Source organism: Oryctolagus cuniculus, chromosome 5 (assembly GCF_051225735.1).
Source record: "Oryctolagus cuniculus isolate XC-2025 breed Fujian yellow rabbit chromosome 5, ASM5122573v1, whole genome shotgun sequence".
Taxonomy (NCBI): Eukaryota; Metazoa; Chordata; class Mammalia; order Lagomorpha; family Leporidae; genus Oryctolagus; species Oryctolagus cuniculus.
In genome coordinates, this window is record NC_142871.1 from 107,067,899 (window position 1) to 107,087,147 (window position 19,249).

The 19,249-nt window shown below is 34.5% G+C and overlaps 1 protein-coding gene and 1 non-coding gene across 2 annotated transcripts in view; one reads left to right on the plus strand and one right to left on the minus strand.

The window, feature by feature from the left end:
• The first annotated feature begins 752 nt into the window (after window positions 1-752).
• Window positions 753-19,249, plus strand: part of EYS (EGF-like photoreceptor maintenance factor) — a 1,804,868-nt gene continuing 1,786,371 nt past the window's right edge. The window contains 2 exon segments of the mRNA XM_089333540.1: window positions 753-1,507; window positions 1,848-1,957. Coding sequence (XP_089189666.1) covers window positions 753-1,507; window positions 1,848-1,957 — 865 coding nt within the window.
• LOC138849903 (U6 spliceosomal RNA) lies at window positions 14,081-14,188 on the minus strand. Its single transcript, XR_011389090.1, has one exon. It is a non-coding gene; the product is annotated as a U6 spliceosomal RNA (small nuclear RNA).

The window sequence follows — 19,249 nt, forward strand, 5'->3', positions numbered from 1 at the left end:
TTTCCGCAGCAGAACTTCCTGAGTCTATTAGGTGTGTGTTACCCTTATCACCTGGATTGCAATTGGGAGAAACATGCTTGTCACAAACTGGCATTTTAAAGCTTATGTTTGCATGAAAATTTTACATGAACATTTTATGTAAAACATGTTTATTGTTTTTGTTTGTTTGTTTTGAAGTGTTTTTCTAGAACTAATTAGAGGTGGAGCACACTTACCTAAACAAAATCGAAAGCTCAGAAAATAGAAATTGTGGCTGTTGCTGCTTCAGATAGATTGATGGTGTAAAGAGAGCCCTCAAGAGACTGCAGTAAGTTGTTGGCTTATAGTGTCTTGAAGCCAAAGCTTTTCATAAGGGGATGAGTTTGCAAAGCTGAAACAGATCAACAGATCTATGCCATGTTTTCCTGTATTTGTTTACCAATGTAAGTCCCCAGATTCTGGTCACACTCTCCTTAGAGTGTTTACTCTAGTTTGGTATAAGAAAAGAATTAAATGTTTTCTATTTCATTGAGTAGTTCAGTAAAAAGTTTACTAACACTGTCTATTTTTCTATTCAAAGGAGTATTTAAAATACTCAAGATAAAATTCCACTTTCATCACAGCTACTTGCATATTGGGAAAAAAAAAAGCCATCTCCCAGGAATCTCTGAACAACAGCTCTGCTTGGAAATTTCCAGTAATACTCAAAGACCATTTTGAAGCAACTCTTTAAGACATTCTTGTGATAGACTATAAAGGAAAATTGGTCCAACATGACCAACAGATCAATCTCAGTTCTGAGTCTAGTGGTTCTCTACACCTCTTTTGTAAATGGAAAAACAACATGCAAGCAGCTATTAGTGCAAGAATGGCACCCACAACCCTCATTGTATGTGGTGAATTGGACACTAACAGAAAATATCTGTGTGGACTTCTACAGAGAATGTTGGGCTTTGGATACAAACGTTAAAATGAATACATTAGACTTTCAAGTCATTCCCCAGATTTGTCCTTTGCAAATTCAGTTTGGGGACATCCTAGTAATTTCTACAGAATCATCTCTTCAATCTCTAGAATTAAATTTGATGAATGCTTCTGAAGCACTATTCATTGATTGTCTGCAAAACACCATGATTGAAGATCAACTACTTTTCGATTACAAGCTGAAAGGCATGCAAACAGTTAATTCTCAGTGGCTGGATGTTGGAACACATTATTTTATCTCAGTAGTGACAAGTGGTCCATCACTGTGTCAACTGGGACTTCGACTAAATGTAACAGTGAAACAGCAGTTTTGCCAGGAAACCCTAGGTGTAGAATTCTGTTCTGGACATGGTAAATGCCTTAGTAATATTTGGAACAAGTCATACAGCTGTCAATGTCAAACTCCATATTCTGGAAAATACTGTGAAGAACTTGATGTATGTTATTATAAGCCATGTAAAAATAACGGCAGTTGCATTAGTAGAAGAGGAGAATGGAATAAGCATGGATATGAATGTATCTGTAACCCACCATTTACAGGTAAGTTTATCTTTTAAAAAACTCACAAATTTGGCCGGTGCCGCGGCTCACTAGGCTAATCCTCCACCTTGCGGCACTGGCACACAGGGTTCTAGTCCCGGTCGGGGCGCCGGATTCTGTACCGGTTGCCCCTCTTCCAGGCCAGCTCTCTGCTGTGGCCCGGGAGTACAGTGGAGGATGGCCCAAGTACTGGGGCCCTGCACCCCATGGGAGACCAGGAACAAATTTTGTTCATTATTCATTGTTAATATATTGGGGGAATTGACATCATTAATTGTTTAAATGCAATGCAAATGCATTTTTATCTTGTGGAAACATTGATTTTATTTTATTTTCATAGGGAGAAATTGTTCAGAAATAATTGGCCGATGTCAAGCACATATCTGTTTCCATGGGAACTGTAGCAATATTATTGCAAATAGTTTCATTTGTGAATGTGATGAAGAGTTTTCAGGTAAAATATGCATGTAATAATTTTAATTTTCTCTTATTCATCTTAAAGTAAATTTGAAATGCTTTATTTATTAATTAAAATATAATTTTAGAGATTATATACCATGATCTTCTTAATGGGTAGGTTTAATATTTGAATTTCGTTAGTGTAATTAAATTATTATACTGCCAGATATTCCATAAAATTCATTTCAACACTTGTTCACATATTTTTACAATAATATATATATATATATATATATAGACAGGCAGAGTGGACAGTGAGAGAGAGAGAGACAGAGAGAAAGGTCTTCCTTTGCTGTTGGTTCACCCTCCAATGGCCACAGCGGCCAACGTGCTGCGGCTGGCGCACTGCGCTGATCCGAAGGCAGGAGCCAGGTGCTTTTCCTGGTCTCCCATGGGGTGCAGGGCCCAAGCACTTGGGCCATCCTCCACTGTACTCCCGGGCCACAGCAGAGAGCTGGCCTGGAAGAGGGGCAACCGGGACAGAATCCGGCACCCTGACAGGGACTAGAACCCGGTGTGCCGGCGCCGCAATGTGGAGGATTAGCCTATTGAACCGTGGCGCCAGCCACAATAATATATTTTTCTTAAGTACTCAAATATTTTTAGAAATCTGTACATATCTTACACAAAATTTACATAATTTTGTCTACCTTTATTTCTTAAGTAACATGTCACTAAAAACAGTTTCCTTTTATGAACAGTAAATGTTTTTATTCCATTTCAATTTAGTTTAATATACTGAAATGAAATAATTGCTTAAATCAACAGTTATCTTACATATTGGTTAAATGTTTCACCAGTGAAAAGTTTCTTTAAACCATTCCCATCTTATCTAAACTTTCTCAGTTTCCAATTTTCCTGGAAACGTAGTTCACTCTCAATCTGTTTCTCCCTCTTCAAAATGTCTTTAGGCAATGGTATCTCCAGCCACAATTAGATACCTAAAGCTTTCTTTTATAGCTGTGAAAGAACATCTTTTTCTATCAAATTCCACAGAACAGGAGATTTTCTGAGTGTTTCTCTTCCAGATCTCTCCCACCTGACAGAGTTGCAAGAAATTTAAAAAATTGCATACTTCACTGATTACTTTTACATAGTTTGAAGTTTTAATAGTCATAAAGCAGACAGCAAGAACTATTTTCAAGTAAATATTTTTAAAATTCTATTTTCTTTAAAGTCTTTAATATTTTTGGGATAGGCTATTAATAGAAAGATATTTTACAATATCTTATAATAGCCTATATACATATGATGACTGTATAATTTATTTTCCAATGACATTTTTAAGCAAAAGTGGCAGATAAAAGCAGTTATAACCATAATACTGGAAATATTTATTGACTTGTATCAGTGTTATTCAATGGGCTGACACAAAATAGTTCTAATAAATATTATTTTTAAATAAATTTGTTTGTGATGAAATCAATTGTAACTATACCTCATCATCTTAGAAGACAATTTAAAAAATATATTGGGAACTCAGCATTACAAAATGAATACAAGCTGTGTAGCCACATTTATTTCGCATAATGTACCAAATATACTTCTATTACGTTTTCATAGAATCAACTTACTGCCTTTCCCTTTTGTGTGGTTTGTGCTAGAATGTCAAAAAGAAAGCAATTAAAGGTTGGAATTGAAATTCTAGAAAGAATTTTGTGTATTGTCTGTCTCTGTGTGTTTGTGTGTTTATGTATATATGTATTGTGTATAATTTATAAAACTTATTTTAAGATTGATTGGGGTAGTTTTAATTTATTTATATTGCATTTTTTAAAATGAGCTCTATTTTTATTACTTTATTGAAAAATATCAGCAAATATTCTTTTCTAACACTTTGTTAATAAGCAATATACATATCAAGAAATGCACAAAAGTGAACAGATCAAGGGTTTTTTGTCATCTCACCACCCTCACAATAAATACCCAAATTAAGAACAAAACATTGCTATGTCCCAAGAGTCTTCACCTCCTCCCCCATTTCTTTCTTCATTTTAATGCGTAAATCAAAGATATGTCGTCATTTACATGGTAAGATTCAATGAAGCAACATTTATAACTATATACCAAATGATCTAACGTTCACACAATTTTTATCTTCTACATATTAACCACAACAAGTAATAGAAAGAATGACATTTTTCTTTTTGGATATGGCTTATTTCACCTAACACAATAATATCCATTTGCATCGATTTTGATGCAAATGTCAGGATTTTGTTCTTTTTTATGGCTGAGAAATATCCCTATAAGGCTTCCACAAAACACACCATACACTGAAGAAAGGAAAAGATTTTATTGGAGAAAACCCAGCAGACCCAAGGGAAGGGGCAAGGAAGGAGAAAGAGAGAAAAAGGAGAGAGAAAGGAGAGAGAGGAGCCAAGAGAGGATAGACAAGAAGAGAGAGGAGAGAGGAGGAGCCAGGAGCTCCATGTGTTCAGGAACAGGTCCTTAAAAACTTTGCCTGAGGGCGGGTAGGGAAGCAGGAACAGCTAATCCCATTAGGATGGGGGTGGAGCTTGACACAGGAGGTTGGGCCATGTGGCCACCTGGCTTTCAGCAATGGAGGCAGGGGTTAGATCACGCTATAGATAAGACTGAGCCATTTTCCTAACAATCCCACCATACTTTTTTAACATATGGTTTCCTATTTTAGTTTCTCATAAAATTAACTATAATTAATTTCAAAGTGGCATTTACTATTACTAAATTTTAAATTATTAATGACTTTACTTGCGATCTTTCTTAATTATGCCATTGTGATTTAAAAGTTTTTCACTGAATACATGTTGAGGTTCCCATCATTCTTAAAACTGTCTATTGGATGGGTAGCATTCTCAAATTTGTTTTTGTATGTATATTTCATGGACCCCAAATTTACTCAATTCAGAATTTTTGCTTGCAATTTTCTAGATAATCCATATAAAATAATTGATCTCTACTTCTGATTCCTTTGAATTTTTGCTGCAAATTGAAGACTTTCTTGATTTACTTCCATTAATAGTGCAAAAATGTATCCACATAATACATCAGGCTCCTCAAAAGGGATGTCCTAAGTCCCTCTTTTGTAAAGGAAGTTTATAATATTTAAAATCTTTCCAAAACTTTGAACAGCTATCATCGAATTTCCTAAATATCTTCTATGTCTTGTGGAGGAATAATTTCATTGCTTTCTCTTAAAACAGTACACCTCATTGAAATCTTTTTGAAAAATTGGTGTCTATTTTATTGTTACTTGATAAAATTCTTGAAACAGATTTTTAAAAATATACAACTATGTATTTTTCTAGAAAGTTCATGCTGGCAGCCCTACTTTTTAGTATGATATTCCATGCAGAGTTAATATTCGTGTTTCATATTAAGTGGGTTTTTTTGGCACACATAAAATTCAGGTGTTTCCGCATCATGGGTAAAAGTCTTTTACCAATAAATGCTGTTGTCTTAGTGAAAAACAAAGTAACATGTACATGTGTTCCTCTATTTCTGTAAACTCCATTCTCTCTCATTGATCCATTTATCTTTCTTTTAGCCCATTGTAACCTCTTTATTACTGTAGAGTAATCTTAATCCTCCAACTTTTATCTTTATCAACATTGTTGCAATTATTCTTTTGGTTTTCTACATGAACTTTAGGATCACCTTTCAATTTACCTGAAAAACCCCTGATAGGGGATTAATTCATACTGTTTTGAATCTATAGTTCAATTTTTGGACAGAGATCACTCAGTTTTCTAATAGTGAACATGCTAGGTTCCCAATAACTGAGAATTTTGATAATTTTATAGTGATCTTCAATAACTTTCAGGGTATTGTAAAGGAATTGTAAGATAATTACACATATTTTATTAAGTATATATTTAAGTATTTTATATTTTGATCCACAGAAAGTGCAATTGTTTGAAATTAATTTCTAATAATTTGCTCATATACATGGAAACATAATTGATGTTTATACTATCTTGTATCCTGAGACTGTACTAAATACATTTATTAGTTCTTATCATCTTCCTAGGTTCCTTATGATTTTCTATCCAATTTTTTGCATTCTGTAAATGAAAGATTTAAAATTTCCATCTTAAATTATCCCTATGTTTTTATTTGATTATTGTACTAGCAATATAATTTTATAACAAAGAGTATATTTTTCCCTTTTTTCTTAGGATAAAATCATTAAATATTTCACCAGTATAAAATTAACTATAGGTTTTCTCATAAAGTGTAGAGTCTTTCTCTAACCACATTTTCTTCATGAATTTTAAACAGAATTGGTTGTCAAATGTGGTCAAATGCCTTTCCTGTACCTATTGAGGTGATATTACTAGGTTTTTGCATGTTTGAATCTTACAATCCAGGGGTAAATTTCAACTGGACAGTATACATTATAAATTTCATATGCTTCTGGATTTAGTTGCTAATATTTCCTACACATTTTCATTCATACTCATGTGTGATATATGGCTGATAGTTTTCTAGTAATTTTTACTATAATTGCTATGCTGCAATTTATTTTTTTAAAAAAAGATTGCATAAATATTTTCTTGCAAAAATGTTTGGTGTCATTCATCAGTGGATCGCTTGTCTATAATATAATTATTGGAATGTACTTGTTAAAAATCAATTAGTTTAACAGATTATAGCAATATTCAGATTCATGTGAGATTTTGAGTTGTGGTTTTCAAAGAAGTTTGTTCAATGGATACATATATTATTGAATTTTTAGTGTGATTATGATTTTGAATGTTGACAATACTCTGTCTAGCAGAGGTTTACTTTGTACTTCTATTTGGAGATTATTAGACATCTTGGATTTATAAGGTAATATTTTCTATCACTTCTGGGAAATTGAGGCCATTATTAATAAATTGATTTTATTTCCAAAATCTATGTTCCTTTTAGAATTGTAACTTTGTTCAGCTCATTTTTTTCCCATATGGTCACTGAGTTTGTAGGCATTTTGTTCAACCACATTTTTCCCCGTTTCTGTTATTCAGATTAGATTATTTCTGTTGATGGGTTTAGGATTTACACATAATTTCTAGTTCTGCCTGGTTTGGTTGCTCTTCAAGAACTCTGAATAGGTTTTTGCTTGTTTGCTTTTCTTACAAAGCTTTTACAGTTTTCTTTGAGATTTCTGTTCAAAAAGCAATAGCACCAATAAAAGAATTGCAAATGTCAATGTAGCTTTCTCTTTTTATCTTTTACATCTTCACAACTTATTGATTTTATTGCAACCGGCTTCTCTTCAGTAATCTAAACAACAGTGTTCAAGGAGAAATATGTAGTTTTGGACATTTAACTAAAACAAGCACAAAGTTATGTTTCTTTTAAGTAGTTCTGACTTCACCGTATTATCGTAATTCTCTAAAAATGAAATTCACATCTGTAAATGAGGATACATTAACTGGAGTCATATCCAGAAAACGAACTATTGAGAAAATTGATTTGGGTAGCTATAATAAATATATTATTTCTGCCAAAATAATTCTACATATTATTTCCTACTTAATTTTTCAAGTTACTTAAAATTCACTTTGCTTTTCAAGAAATTATTATTACTTCTCTTTGCTCTTGTTATAAAGTATAAAGAAGAATGGAGAATTATGTAAGTTTAGCTAAGAGACTCTATGATATCCTAGGTAAAATTTAATTCTTTTATATTTAATTAGTTCATCTACCATATGAAAGACATAAAGCATGGTTTCTTTTCCTGCTCTGTGAAATGAATAAGATAAGAAACACAGGATAGATGTGATTAATAACATTGCCACTGGAATTAGACTTGTGTTCCTGGCTGATCTCTACAACTCTTGGACTATTTGAACTTTAAAATATTATTTAAATTCTTTAAATTTTAATTTCCTTATCTATATAACTGGAGAATTATCAGTATTCATCTCATGGGTTTTTCTGGGGATTAAGTGAAATAATCCATGGGAAGCACTTGGTAAAATGCCAGACATTCACAGCAATAGTAAGCATGCAATTAACTTTACCTCTTGTTACTTTTGCTATTGCTTGATATAATATCTTCTCATTGAATGTTTGTTATCTTCAAGTTGCTAATCACTCAAATCCAGTATGTTTTTATTGGCATTCATGTGATTAAGTAAACAGCTTTTAATACCATTATAAACATTTCTCAATATTTCCCTAAAACACTGATCATCTTTTATAAAATAGATCTATTGATTGTGCTTTGAACAAGTCAAACCCATTCACGTTCTCTCTACTGTTGCTCATATTTTATATCGTCTCTAGAACAAAGTCCCTTTCTTTTCCTTAGTTCTTCTACCAATTTACTAGTCTCTGACTACAAAACCTGTGATCTGTTTTAATTTATAACCCCCTATAAGCTATTGAATATGTTTTTGGTAATGACCCGATTAGGAGATATTGAGGATTTTCTTAATCTTAAAGGAACGTAAATGTATTATGATTTTCTTCTGACATACCTACTTAAGAGAAGGTGTAGACATGTTTGTCTCGGTCGTGAGCCACAGGACTGTATTTGAGTATTATTAACTTCTATTATCATATGTAGAAAGAAAGGAATCACAGGTTTCTGTATTCATTTTATTAGGACATTAGATGAAATATTGAGAAAAATGTATCATTTCTTTGAAATGAATTATACATTTTTGCTACAAATGGCCATATGGAAACTTTGAATGCTGCTTATTTTTGACTTACAGTGTGTTCAGTTTTAACATTAACTGTGAAAATTACATGGTTGTTTTCTTTGTTTTTAAAGTAAAAAAGTGCAATAACCATTTTTAGCTTTGTAAAATTGAATGCACCAATGCTTCTTCTGGTAGAATGTTGAATTGGTTATCATCAGTGACAGATGTTCTATACATTGAAGTAATTCTGCTTATAGAATTGTGACAATTTTCCACTTCTGATTTGTCAGTTGCAGTGATTTAGAAACCAGTTGACGACTGCCTGTAAATGACTGATGCTTTTCTTATATTAAGTAATTTCTGCTGGTAAAGCGTAAGTCTTTTAGTTAGTCCTTGAATTCTGTTGCAGTCTGCATATTTTCATTCTTTGTTTCATTCTAAACAGGTGTGACAATTTAAAGAATTCCACACAGAAGCATCACTCTAATTACTCTACCTTGGGACTGTGAAATGCATTTTATGGGGAAATTCCATAAACTTATTTTTCAGATGCAAGAACATTTTTGAACATATGGCTTCAACTTTTATTTCGTTCAAAAACTTAAAAAGGAATATGTAGAAAGTTGAGTTTACAAAATGTTTTACCTTAATCTTACAGGTAACTTTGTTATTCGATTTTTCTGCTGATAATTGATGATATTATAGTTTCAGATGCTGACTATAAAAATACAATGCAAGAATTACTAAGGTAGTATAGTACCATTTCCTTTTCAATAGATACAATTATACTTGATTTCTTTAACATGCTGATTTGATTAGTTCATCAAAAATTCCATACTTTTACAACCTGCTTCATCAGGGCCAAGCTTACCTTAATAACTCAATCAACTTCATATTGTATAGGATCAGAGGAAGTTTTAGAAGTAGCTGTGATACCTGAGCATTTTCTGATTCCAAATATATATTTTGTAATAGTTTAGTGGAAGTTTTCATCAAACTTAAAAGCAACTTTAAGAACAATCTGAAATAGTAAATTAAATTAGAAAGTATGTTATAATAAGAGATCAACTGAGTAACTTTGGAAAAGACATTGTTTTGTTTATCATTCACATTAGATTTTATTCTATCTGTATATGTTTGTCTATGGCAAATCGACTTTGAAAACAGTATGTAATTGAGCTCATACCTTTGAAGGAGTACTCTTCACAGAATTTATTTTATTTTCAAAATCAAATATCATACATTGTAGTAGGTACGTTCATCATCTAGTATATAAGGTCTCTGGTTTCTCTTCAGGGGCAGGGATGAAAGAAACTGAAGTTTCTCTAACCCCATAGTGCCAGATTGCTAGCAAGCAACTGTTCATTTAAAATAGCAATCCTGATATCCTACCCCCAACAAAATTGTTCCTTAATTCATTGTACTTAATAGGCAATATAGTTGTCTAAAGAATAATTTAATTTGACATGATAAAAACTACAGAGTAAGCAGTACCTTTATTTACCAAAATCATGCAATCAGTTGCATAATACTATTTATTTATTGCATTTTTGATTTACAAACAACTCTTGCATGAATTGTTATTCCATGAAGAGATAACTGAGAGAATTGCACGTGCTCATGAGTCTGTATAAGCAGGACAGAAGTACAGAGGTATATATTTTAAGCAAGGTACAACAACACATGTTATATAACTTTCTCTCACATTATTAAAAACCACTAAATTCCTTATCAAATCTCAGATATCAACTTGAAAATATCACCTTATCATTTTCTGTATTTGTTCATAGGAAATTCATTATAGGCCACTTATCATCAATTAAACATTAAATTGCTTTCAAGTAAATGTCTTTGTCCTACCGAATTATCTTAACATAAATATATTTTGATAATTTTGCCCTAAAATTTTAATTTTTCAGTTTATTTTAGCATTTTGAAATATCTTTAATGAATAAATTCATTTCCTACTGGGATACATATAAAGAACACCAATGACAGAGAGATTTAATTATGACTGCTGTTGACTAAGTGAGACTAACTGAAGATAAGTAGCTCTTTTATCTGTTCTGCTATTCGTTTTTTTAAACCAAAATAAAGGATTCCTAGTTGAATTTGTCTAGTGGATTGATATTCACAGTGTTTCTATATGAAGATGACATTCAATACTCACTACCAGGCTATGAGGAAAGAAATAACATAACAATTAAATGCCTAATGTGTATTAGACCATTAGTGATTACTTTTTCCAAAATAGACACTGTAACTTTCTCAGTAATATTTATGTTGACTATTGCTAAAACACATCAGTCGAATATACAAATTTTGTCAACAGCTTAAACTTCTGGGTTTTTAGACCACGCTTGCAAGCATATTTTACCTTATGTCTTTGATCAATACCCTCCTCATCCTTGGCCAAATTGCAAGTCTCTCATTGCTTTTGATGTTCTCAGTAGTTTTCATCCCTTCTTTAATTTTTCTTCTTCTGTGTCTATAAACTCCTTCAGCGATTTTGATTCTTGTGCCCCACATCTTCAGCTACTTCATAGGCCTTTTTTTGTGATTATTATATTTTAAACTTGTTAATATTTAGAGAACAAATTCCATGAATTTCATAGATATAACTCCAAGAATACAATACTATCTTCTCTTCCTCTCTCTCTCTCTCTCTCTCTCTTCCTTTCTTTTATTTTCCCTTTTAATTTTTTGCAATTACATCAGATGCTGTGAAATAAACCAATGATAAACTTAGTGGCTTAAAAACTGAACCGTTTTGCTTATGAATCACAAATTTTGTTTTGATTTTTGTATGATCATGTTTTAGGGATGTCTCAAAGGCTGAGTGTTAGAATCCTTTGAATCTGCTTAATACAATGTCTAGCAGTTGATGCTAGTTACTGCCTGAGCTGTTAGCTGGTGTATGATTGGCAGATTTATTTATATGTGGTCTTTCTGTATGGCATTGACTTTCTCATAACAGGATACCAGTTATCCACCAAAAACGTCCATAGAGAGTTAGCATATCAACTTTTATGACGTATCTTTAGAAGTCACAGTTTGTCACCCTCTCTACATTCTATTTGTTAATGATTTTACAAAAGTTCATTCAGGTTGAAAGGGTATGAGAAGGTTGTGGAAGATGAAGTTCAGTTAGAAACATTATTGTAGACTTGTTTTGACAGTGTATTACAGGACAATTCCTTTGTTCTCTTTTACATTATTAAACCGAGGCTCCCTCTTCTTCTGTAGTTTGAAAGGCTTACGCATTCTACCAAGTATCATGGATCATGGCATCACAATTACTTCTTCCAATCCCACAACATATTTCTAAGGAGCATGATGTTAATTTAATTATATTGTTTCATGAATGTAGATTAGCTAAAAGGGTGAATTATTTTATTTCATTAAACTTAAGCCATTACTTGTCGAAAGCTAATCTGGAGAACTTAGAGTCTGAACCCATGGAAAGTATTTTGATTTTTAGGCATATTATTGAGGAAATACTATATATAACTACATTAGTTAAAAAAATTAAACTTAAGAAAGAGAGAATTTTAGGAAACACAATAGATAAAAGAGCCAACCTAAACTTTAGTGAGAATAGCAATGATTTAATTGAAGGATATATAAATGAAATATGAAATGCAATGATTGCTCTCCAGTACAGTAAGATAAGTTGCTTAGTGTTTTCCTTGATCCCATGTAGATGTCCAATCTGTAGATCTTCCTTAAAACTAAAATCCATTTTTATATAAATAATGCTGTTTATATTTTATTGATATGCTTTATGATTTCGTTTTATACCCTAGTGAATTTCAAGTAATTTGGAAATATGGCCTGATGTGTAAAAATTGCTCAAATAGTTTAAAGCATATTATTCAAAAGCTCATAATAGTAATACTAGCTTACCCACACAATTTCAGACAAAGTTTGTTAAGAATAATATTTTCTAAATTTTTAGAAGGTAATTGCTCCTCTTAAAGTATGATTTGTAAAAGTTATAAATATCTCTCCTTTTGTGATGTTAGCATATTGTCTTTCAAGAGAAAGTGTAGGTCTGCAAAACATAAATACATTTTTTCAAAGTGATTATGTATGCTAGAACTGCACAAAATTCATTTAGAAAAAAAGTTTAAATTGTATTTCATCTCCATATTAGTACATGCTTCTTTGTAAGGCCCTTCCAGTTCTGGGATTTGTTTTCTGAGGAATAATTAGACACATCCCTGTATCTCATGATTAACTTCAAAGTACCTGGAAACTGGCAGTACAATGTTTGGTTATGTACAAATAATTCACCACTTAGTCAGTAATCTGGAATTGTAAATTTAGACAAGATATGTAATGAATATCTAGAATCATTTTCATTTCATCTTTATATAGAAGAGATTAATGCATAAAGCAGCATAATTCAGTCAGTGCTCATCTATCACTGAATCTTATATTAAGATCCGATTATGTTTTATTTAGGGCTAATATGCTGTGGAAAATTTAATGAAATATAGAGTCTAAGATGCAAGTATCATTTAATTTTAAGAGTAAAATTATAGAATATTGGGGCTGGTGCTGTGGCGAGCGGTTTAAAGCTCTGGCCTGCGGCTTCAGCATCCCATATGGGAGCCAGTTCTAGTCCCAGCTTCTCCACTTCTAATCCAGCTCTCTGCTATGGCCTGGGAAAGCAGTGGAAGATGGCATAAGTCCTTGGGCCCTTGCACTCACGTGGGAGACCTGGAAGAAGCTCCTGGCTCCTGGCTTCAGATAGGCGCAGTTCCGGCCGTTTTGGCCGTCTAGGGATTGAACCAGTGGATGGAAGACCTCTCTCTCTGTCTCTATCTCTCTCTGTAACTCTTTCAAATAAATAAAAATAAATCTTTAAAAAATATAGAATATTTTGAAAGATATAGAATGATTTTTATATATGCATAATTTCTATTTTGAGCAAGATTTTTATTATTCTTTAATATGAAGAGAACAGATTTCATGTGGTTCACAGATACAATTCTAGGAATATAATGATAATTCCTTCTCTCTTTCTCTCCTCCTTCCTTCCTTTCTGTTTTTCTTTCAAGTTTCTCGATAGCATAATTTTAAGTTAATTTTTAATAACAGGCTTAAGCCTCCACTAAATAACAACTCAACAAATAAAAAGTAGAAAGACCATTTTTCTGCAGAATTGTAGACAAGAATTATAATCAATAAGCAAATACCAAAATGTCAGTTTCATTCACATATATTAATTTTTTGTATTTTATATGTTAGCTACCACAAATCAGAGAAAAGGTACTTGTCTTTTTGGGTCTAAATATAATGCAAAAATTTTTAAAACTAAACTCTGTGGCTCAAAATATAGAAAAAGCAGTTTTATTTTCCATAGCATTTGTTTTTCAGTTAATGATAATTTTCTTTGTAACTGTTATGGACTCACAAATAATGAGAGAATATTCTGGATTTTTGAGGTTTGTAGCTAACGGCTTTCTGAATTAGCTAAACTTTTTTTTTTTTTTAATATGGAACGCTTCACGAATTTGCGTGTCATCCTTGTGCAGGGGCCGTGCTAATCTTCTCTGTATCGTTCCAATTTTTAGTATATGTGCTGCCGAAGTGAGCACTGAATTAGCTAGACTTCTAATAAATTACAATGATATAAGAGTAGGTGGGAGGCGAGGGCTGACTGTGATATGCTCAACAAGTTGTCTACTGGTTTCCTCCTTCTTCTAATTCCATATGCAGCTCCATTTCTAGTATTCATCCCAATGTATTTTTATTTATTTTTAACTCTACAAACTTTTTATCTAGTCCCTTTTAAAAAAAATATTTATTTATTTGAAAGTCAGAGTTACACAGAGAGAGAAGGAGAGGAAGAGAGAGAGAGAGAGAGAGAGAGAGAGAGAGAGAGAGAGAGGTCTTCCATCCACTGGTTCACTCCCCAATTGGCTACAAAGGCCAGAGCTGTGCAGATCCGAAGCCAGGAACCAGGAGCTTTTTTCTTGTCTTCCACAAGGGTGCAGGGACACAAGGACTTGGCCATACTCTACTGCTTTCCCAGGCCATAGCAGAGAGCTGGATTGGAAGTGGAGCAGCCAGGACTTGAACTGGCGCCCATATGGGATACCAGCACTGTATGCAGCGGCTTTACATGCTAAGCCACAGCGCTGGCCCCTATGGAGACCTTTTATAGCTGCACCTTCACTTGAAGAAATAACTGTTAGGGCTGCATTAATCATCCTACTGAATGTAATGTCTAGGTAACAGTTTCCCTTCTTGACAGTGTACTTTAACATTTTTATGTGAATGTGGGTAGCAATTCAAATGTTAGGAATGTAAGACTATCCCTCTTTTGTTATGCTAATGCATAACATCAATCTTTATATAAATTCAGTTTCTTAGTAATTCACATTCTTCACTTACTAACACAGTGCTAACAATATTTTAACATTTTGTTTAAATGAGTACTGTATATTTGCAAGAAATATTAGAATATATGTTAGGAATGATCAGTTTATGTGTAAGACATCTATCTTCATAATTTTAATACCAATTGAATATACTAAACCCTAATAATAGCAGCACAACAACAAAATTATTTAAGTACTCTTTATGAGTGGGCACCTGGTCATTATAATTTATACATTGTTTACATTTAAATCTCCAAATAATAATATCCTATAATAAATATCATTATTATGCCCCATTACACCAAGTAGAGAAAATAAAGCTCAGAAATCTTTCACACTTTTCAATGTTTCTCATGTTCTCCACTTACCAGTGGTAGAAGAAATGCTCTTATTTCAACTTTTATTTTTAATTAAAGCATACTAATTATATATATATATATATGGCACAATGTGACATTTCAGTACATGTATACATTTTATAATGATCACATCAGGGCATTGGGCATAACTATGACTCAAATAGTTGTCATTTCTATGTGCTGGGAATTTTCAAAATCTTCTCCACTAGCTCTTCTGAAATACAGATTCAATTGTTCTCACCGACAGTCAGCCTACTGTGCTGTAGATCATCACAAGTTATTCCTCCTAGACAATTGCACTCATGCTCTACTTTGCACAGTCCCTCCTATATCCTTCTAGGCCCTGGCAGCCAGCATTCTGTTCTGTTTCTATGATGTCAACTTCCAGTTTCTACATAAACGTAAGAACATGCAGCGTCTCTCTGTGCCTGACTGACTTCACGTAAAATAATGTTCTCCAGTTTTCCTTCCATGTTCCTATAAATGGCAGAATTTCATTCTTTTTTTATGGCTGAGTATTATGTCTGTATAACTTATTATGTATAGTATTATACATAGTATTTTTAATTTTTTTATTTTTTTTCTTTTTATTATTTAATAAATGTGACTTTGCAAAGTGCAACTTTTGTATTGTTGTGGCTCCCCCCACAACCTCCCTCCCTCCCGTGGCCCTCCCCTCTCCCACTCCCTCTTCCATCCTGCCCTTCATTGAGTTTCATTTTCAATTACCTTCACATACAGAAGATCAACTTAGTATATACTAAGCAAGGATTTCAACAGGCTGCCCTCACACAACCGCACAAGGTATAGGGTATTGTTTGACTAGTAGTGTTGTTTTTAAGTTTCATAGTAAAACACATTAAGGACAGAGATCCTACGTGGGGAGCCTATACCCAGTGACTCCCATTGTTGATTTAACAATTGGCACTCTTATTTATGACATCAGCAATCACCCGAGGCTCTTGCCATGAGCTGTCTAGGCTATGGAAGCCCCTTGAGTTCACCAACTCTGAACTTGTTTAGTCAAGGCCTTATCACAGTGGAAGTTCCTTCCTCCCTTCGGAGAAAGGCGCCTCCCTCCTTGATGGCCTGTTCCTTCTGCTGGGGTCTTGTTCACCAGGATCTTTCATTTAGATTGTTTTTGCCACCGTGTCGTGGCTTTCCATGCCCGTGAGACTCTCATGGGCCTTTTAGCCAGATCCGAATGCCCCAAGTGTTGGTTCTGAGGCAGGAGTGCTGTTTAGGGCCTTTGCCATTCTATGAGTCTGCTGTGTGTCCTGCTTCCCCCACAGGATCATTCTCCCTTTTAATTCTATCCTTCATTATTTGCTTACACTGGTCTTGTTTGTAAAATCTCTTCGACACTTACCCTATCTTTTTTGATTGGTTGTGTACATATCACTTTACCAAGTGCAATGACATTGGTACATGTCTCCTTGATAAGACTGAGTTGAAATCCCCTGGCACATTTCTAGTTCCACCATTGGAGGTAACATATAAATATACAATATATAATGCATATTCTATATAATATTTTCATTATTCATCCAGTTAACAATGGGCATTTGGGTGCATTTTTTCCTTGGCTATTGTGGATAGTGCTGCAGTAAACATGCAAGTGAAGATGTCTCTGACATAGTGATTTATTTACCTTTAGGTATTATATCCTGTAGTGTGATGCTAGATCACATGACAGTTTTCTGTATAGTGTTTTGAAGAAATTTCATATTGTTTTTTATAATGATTGCACTAACTTTTCTTTTAAAAAAAGATTTATTTATTTACTTATTTGAAAGTAGGAGATAAAGAGAGAGAGAGAGAGAGAGAGAGTGAAAGAGCAAGAGCAAGAGCAAGAGATAAATCTTAAATCCACTGGTTCACTTCACAGATAGCTACAATAGCTAGGGCTGGACCAGGCCAAAGCCAGGAGCTCCCTCCTGGTCTCCCAAGTTGGTGGCAGAGCCCAAACACTTGGGCCATCTTCCACTGTTTTTCCTAGGCCATGCAGGATGCTGGATCAGGAGTGGAGCAGCTGGGACATGAACTGGTGCTCACATGGGATGCCAGTGTATAAGGTGGCAACTTCACCTGCTACACCACAGTGCTGGTCCCACTAATTTAACCTTTATTCAACAGCATATGAGAGTTCGCTTTTCTCTGCATCCTCACTGGCATGTTTTTTTTTTTTAAATAATATCCTGTGGGTGATCCTGTACCTTTATCCCTTTTAGTATTTTTTGTGTGTTCTACTTAATACTATTGGTTGAACTCTGAGATTAACACACAATTATTCTTAAGTGTTGAAACTTAACTGAAAAGTGATCCCTGTTAAATGTAAGAGTGGGAATAAGAGAGGGAGATGTACAATTTGGGACATGCTTAATCTAATGTGCCCCAAATGGTAGATTTAGAAACATGCCAGGGGATTCCAATTCAATCCCATCAAGGTGGCATGTATCAATGCCATCTCACTAGTCCGAGTGATCAATTTCTGTTCACAACTGATCATAATGATAGGACTAAGAGTTAAAGGGATCACATAAACAAGACTAGTATATGCTAATACTAACTGAAAGAATTAAAAAGGAGAGAACTATCCAACATGGGAAGCAGGATACGCAGCAAACTCATAGAATGGCAGATGTCCTAAACAGCACTCTGGCCTCAGAATCAGCCCTTAAGGCATTCAGATCTGGCTGAAAAGCCCATGAGAGTATTTCAGGCATGGAAAGCCAAGACACTGTGGCAAAAAAAAGGAGATGACCTAAATGAAAGATCTCTGGGAGTGAGATCCCAGTGGAAAGAACAGGTCAGTAAAGAAGGAGGTACCTTTCTTTGAAGGGAGGAGAGAACTTCCACTTTGACTATCACCTTGTCTAAATATGATAAGAGTCTGCGAACTCCAAAGGCCTCCACAGCTTTGGCAACTCATGAGAAGAGCCTAGGGTGATTACTGATGCCATAAACAAAAGTGTCAAATTGTTAAGCCAACAACAGTAGTCACTGTGCACTTACTCCTCATGTAGGATCTATGTCCTTAATGTGCTATACATGATTTAATGCTATAACTAGTACTCAAACAGTATTTTACATTTTGTGTTTCTGTGTGGGTGCAAACTGATCCATAAGCTGTACTTTGGAAAATTATATTCATTAAATAAAAGTTAAAAAAAAATAAAAACTTTCTTAAAAAAAAAAAAAAGAAAGAAAGATGCTGGGCTGGCACTTCAGCTCACTAGGCTAATCCTCCTCCTGTGGTGCTGGCACCCTGGGCCGGGGAGTGCAGTGGAGGATGGTCCAAGTGCTTGGGCCCTGCACCCGCATGGAGACCAGGAAAAGCACCTGGCTCCTGGCTTCGGATTGACGCAGCACACTGGCCTTAGCAGCCATTTGGGGGGTAAACCAACGGAAGGAAGACCTTTCTCTCTGTCTCTCTCTCTCTCACTGTCTAACTCTGCCTGTCAAAAAATAAATAAATTAAAAAAAGGATGCTGGTCTGGTGCTCAGCACACTGAGACCCACACATGATTTGACAGCTGGCAAGTGGCAGTGGCCCCAGGCACATTTCCTCTACCTCCTCACTTCCTGTTGAAGGGCTTTGTATTGGGTAAATAGCTCTCGGGTGTGGCCCAGATCCCTAAGACCAGCTGGAAGGCTACATAGGCTATGTGAACTTCAAGCTGATTGGAGAAGCCTAGAGGCACCAGCATTGGCTTTATCCTATAGAATCAGGGTTGCTACCCTGAGCTAGCTACGCCCCTTTGCCTGCAGTAGAAAAGCTTGTGGCCGACTATTAACAAGCAGACACGGTTGCTGAAATGGTCTCGGGTGCTTCTTGTTGAAGAATGACGAACACCATCACCCCACCATCCCGACAGTGTGGGCCTCGCAGGAGGAGCCCACAATATCCAGAGTT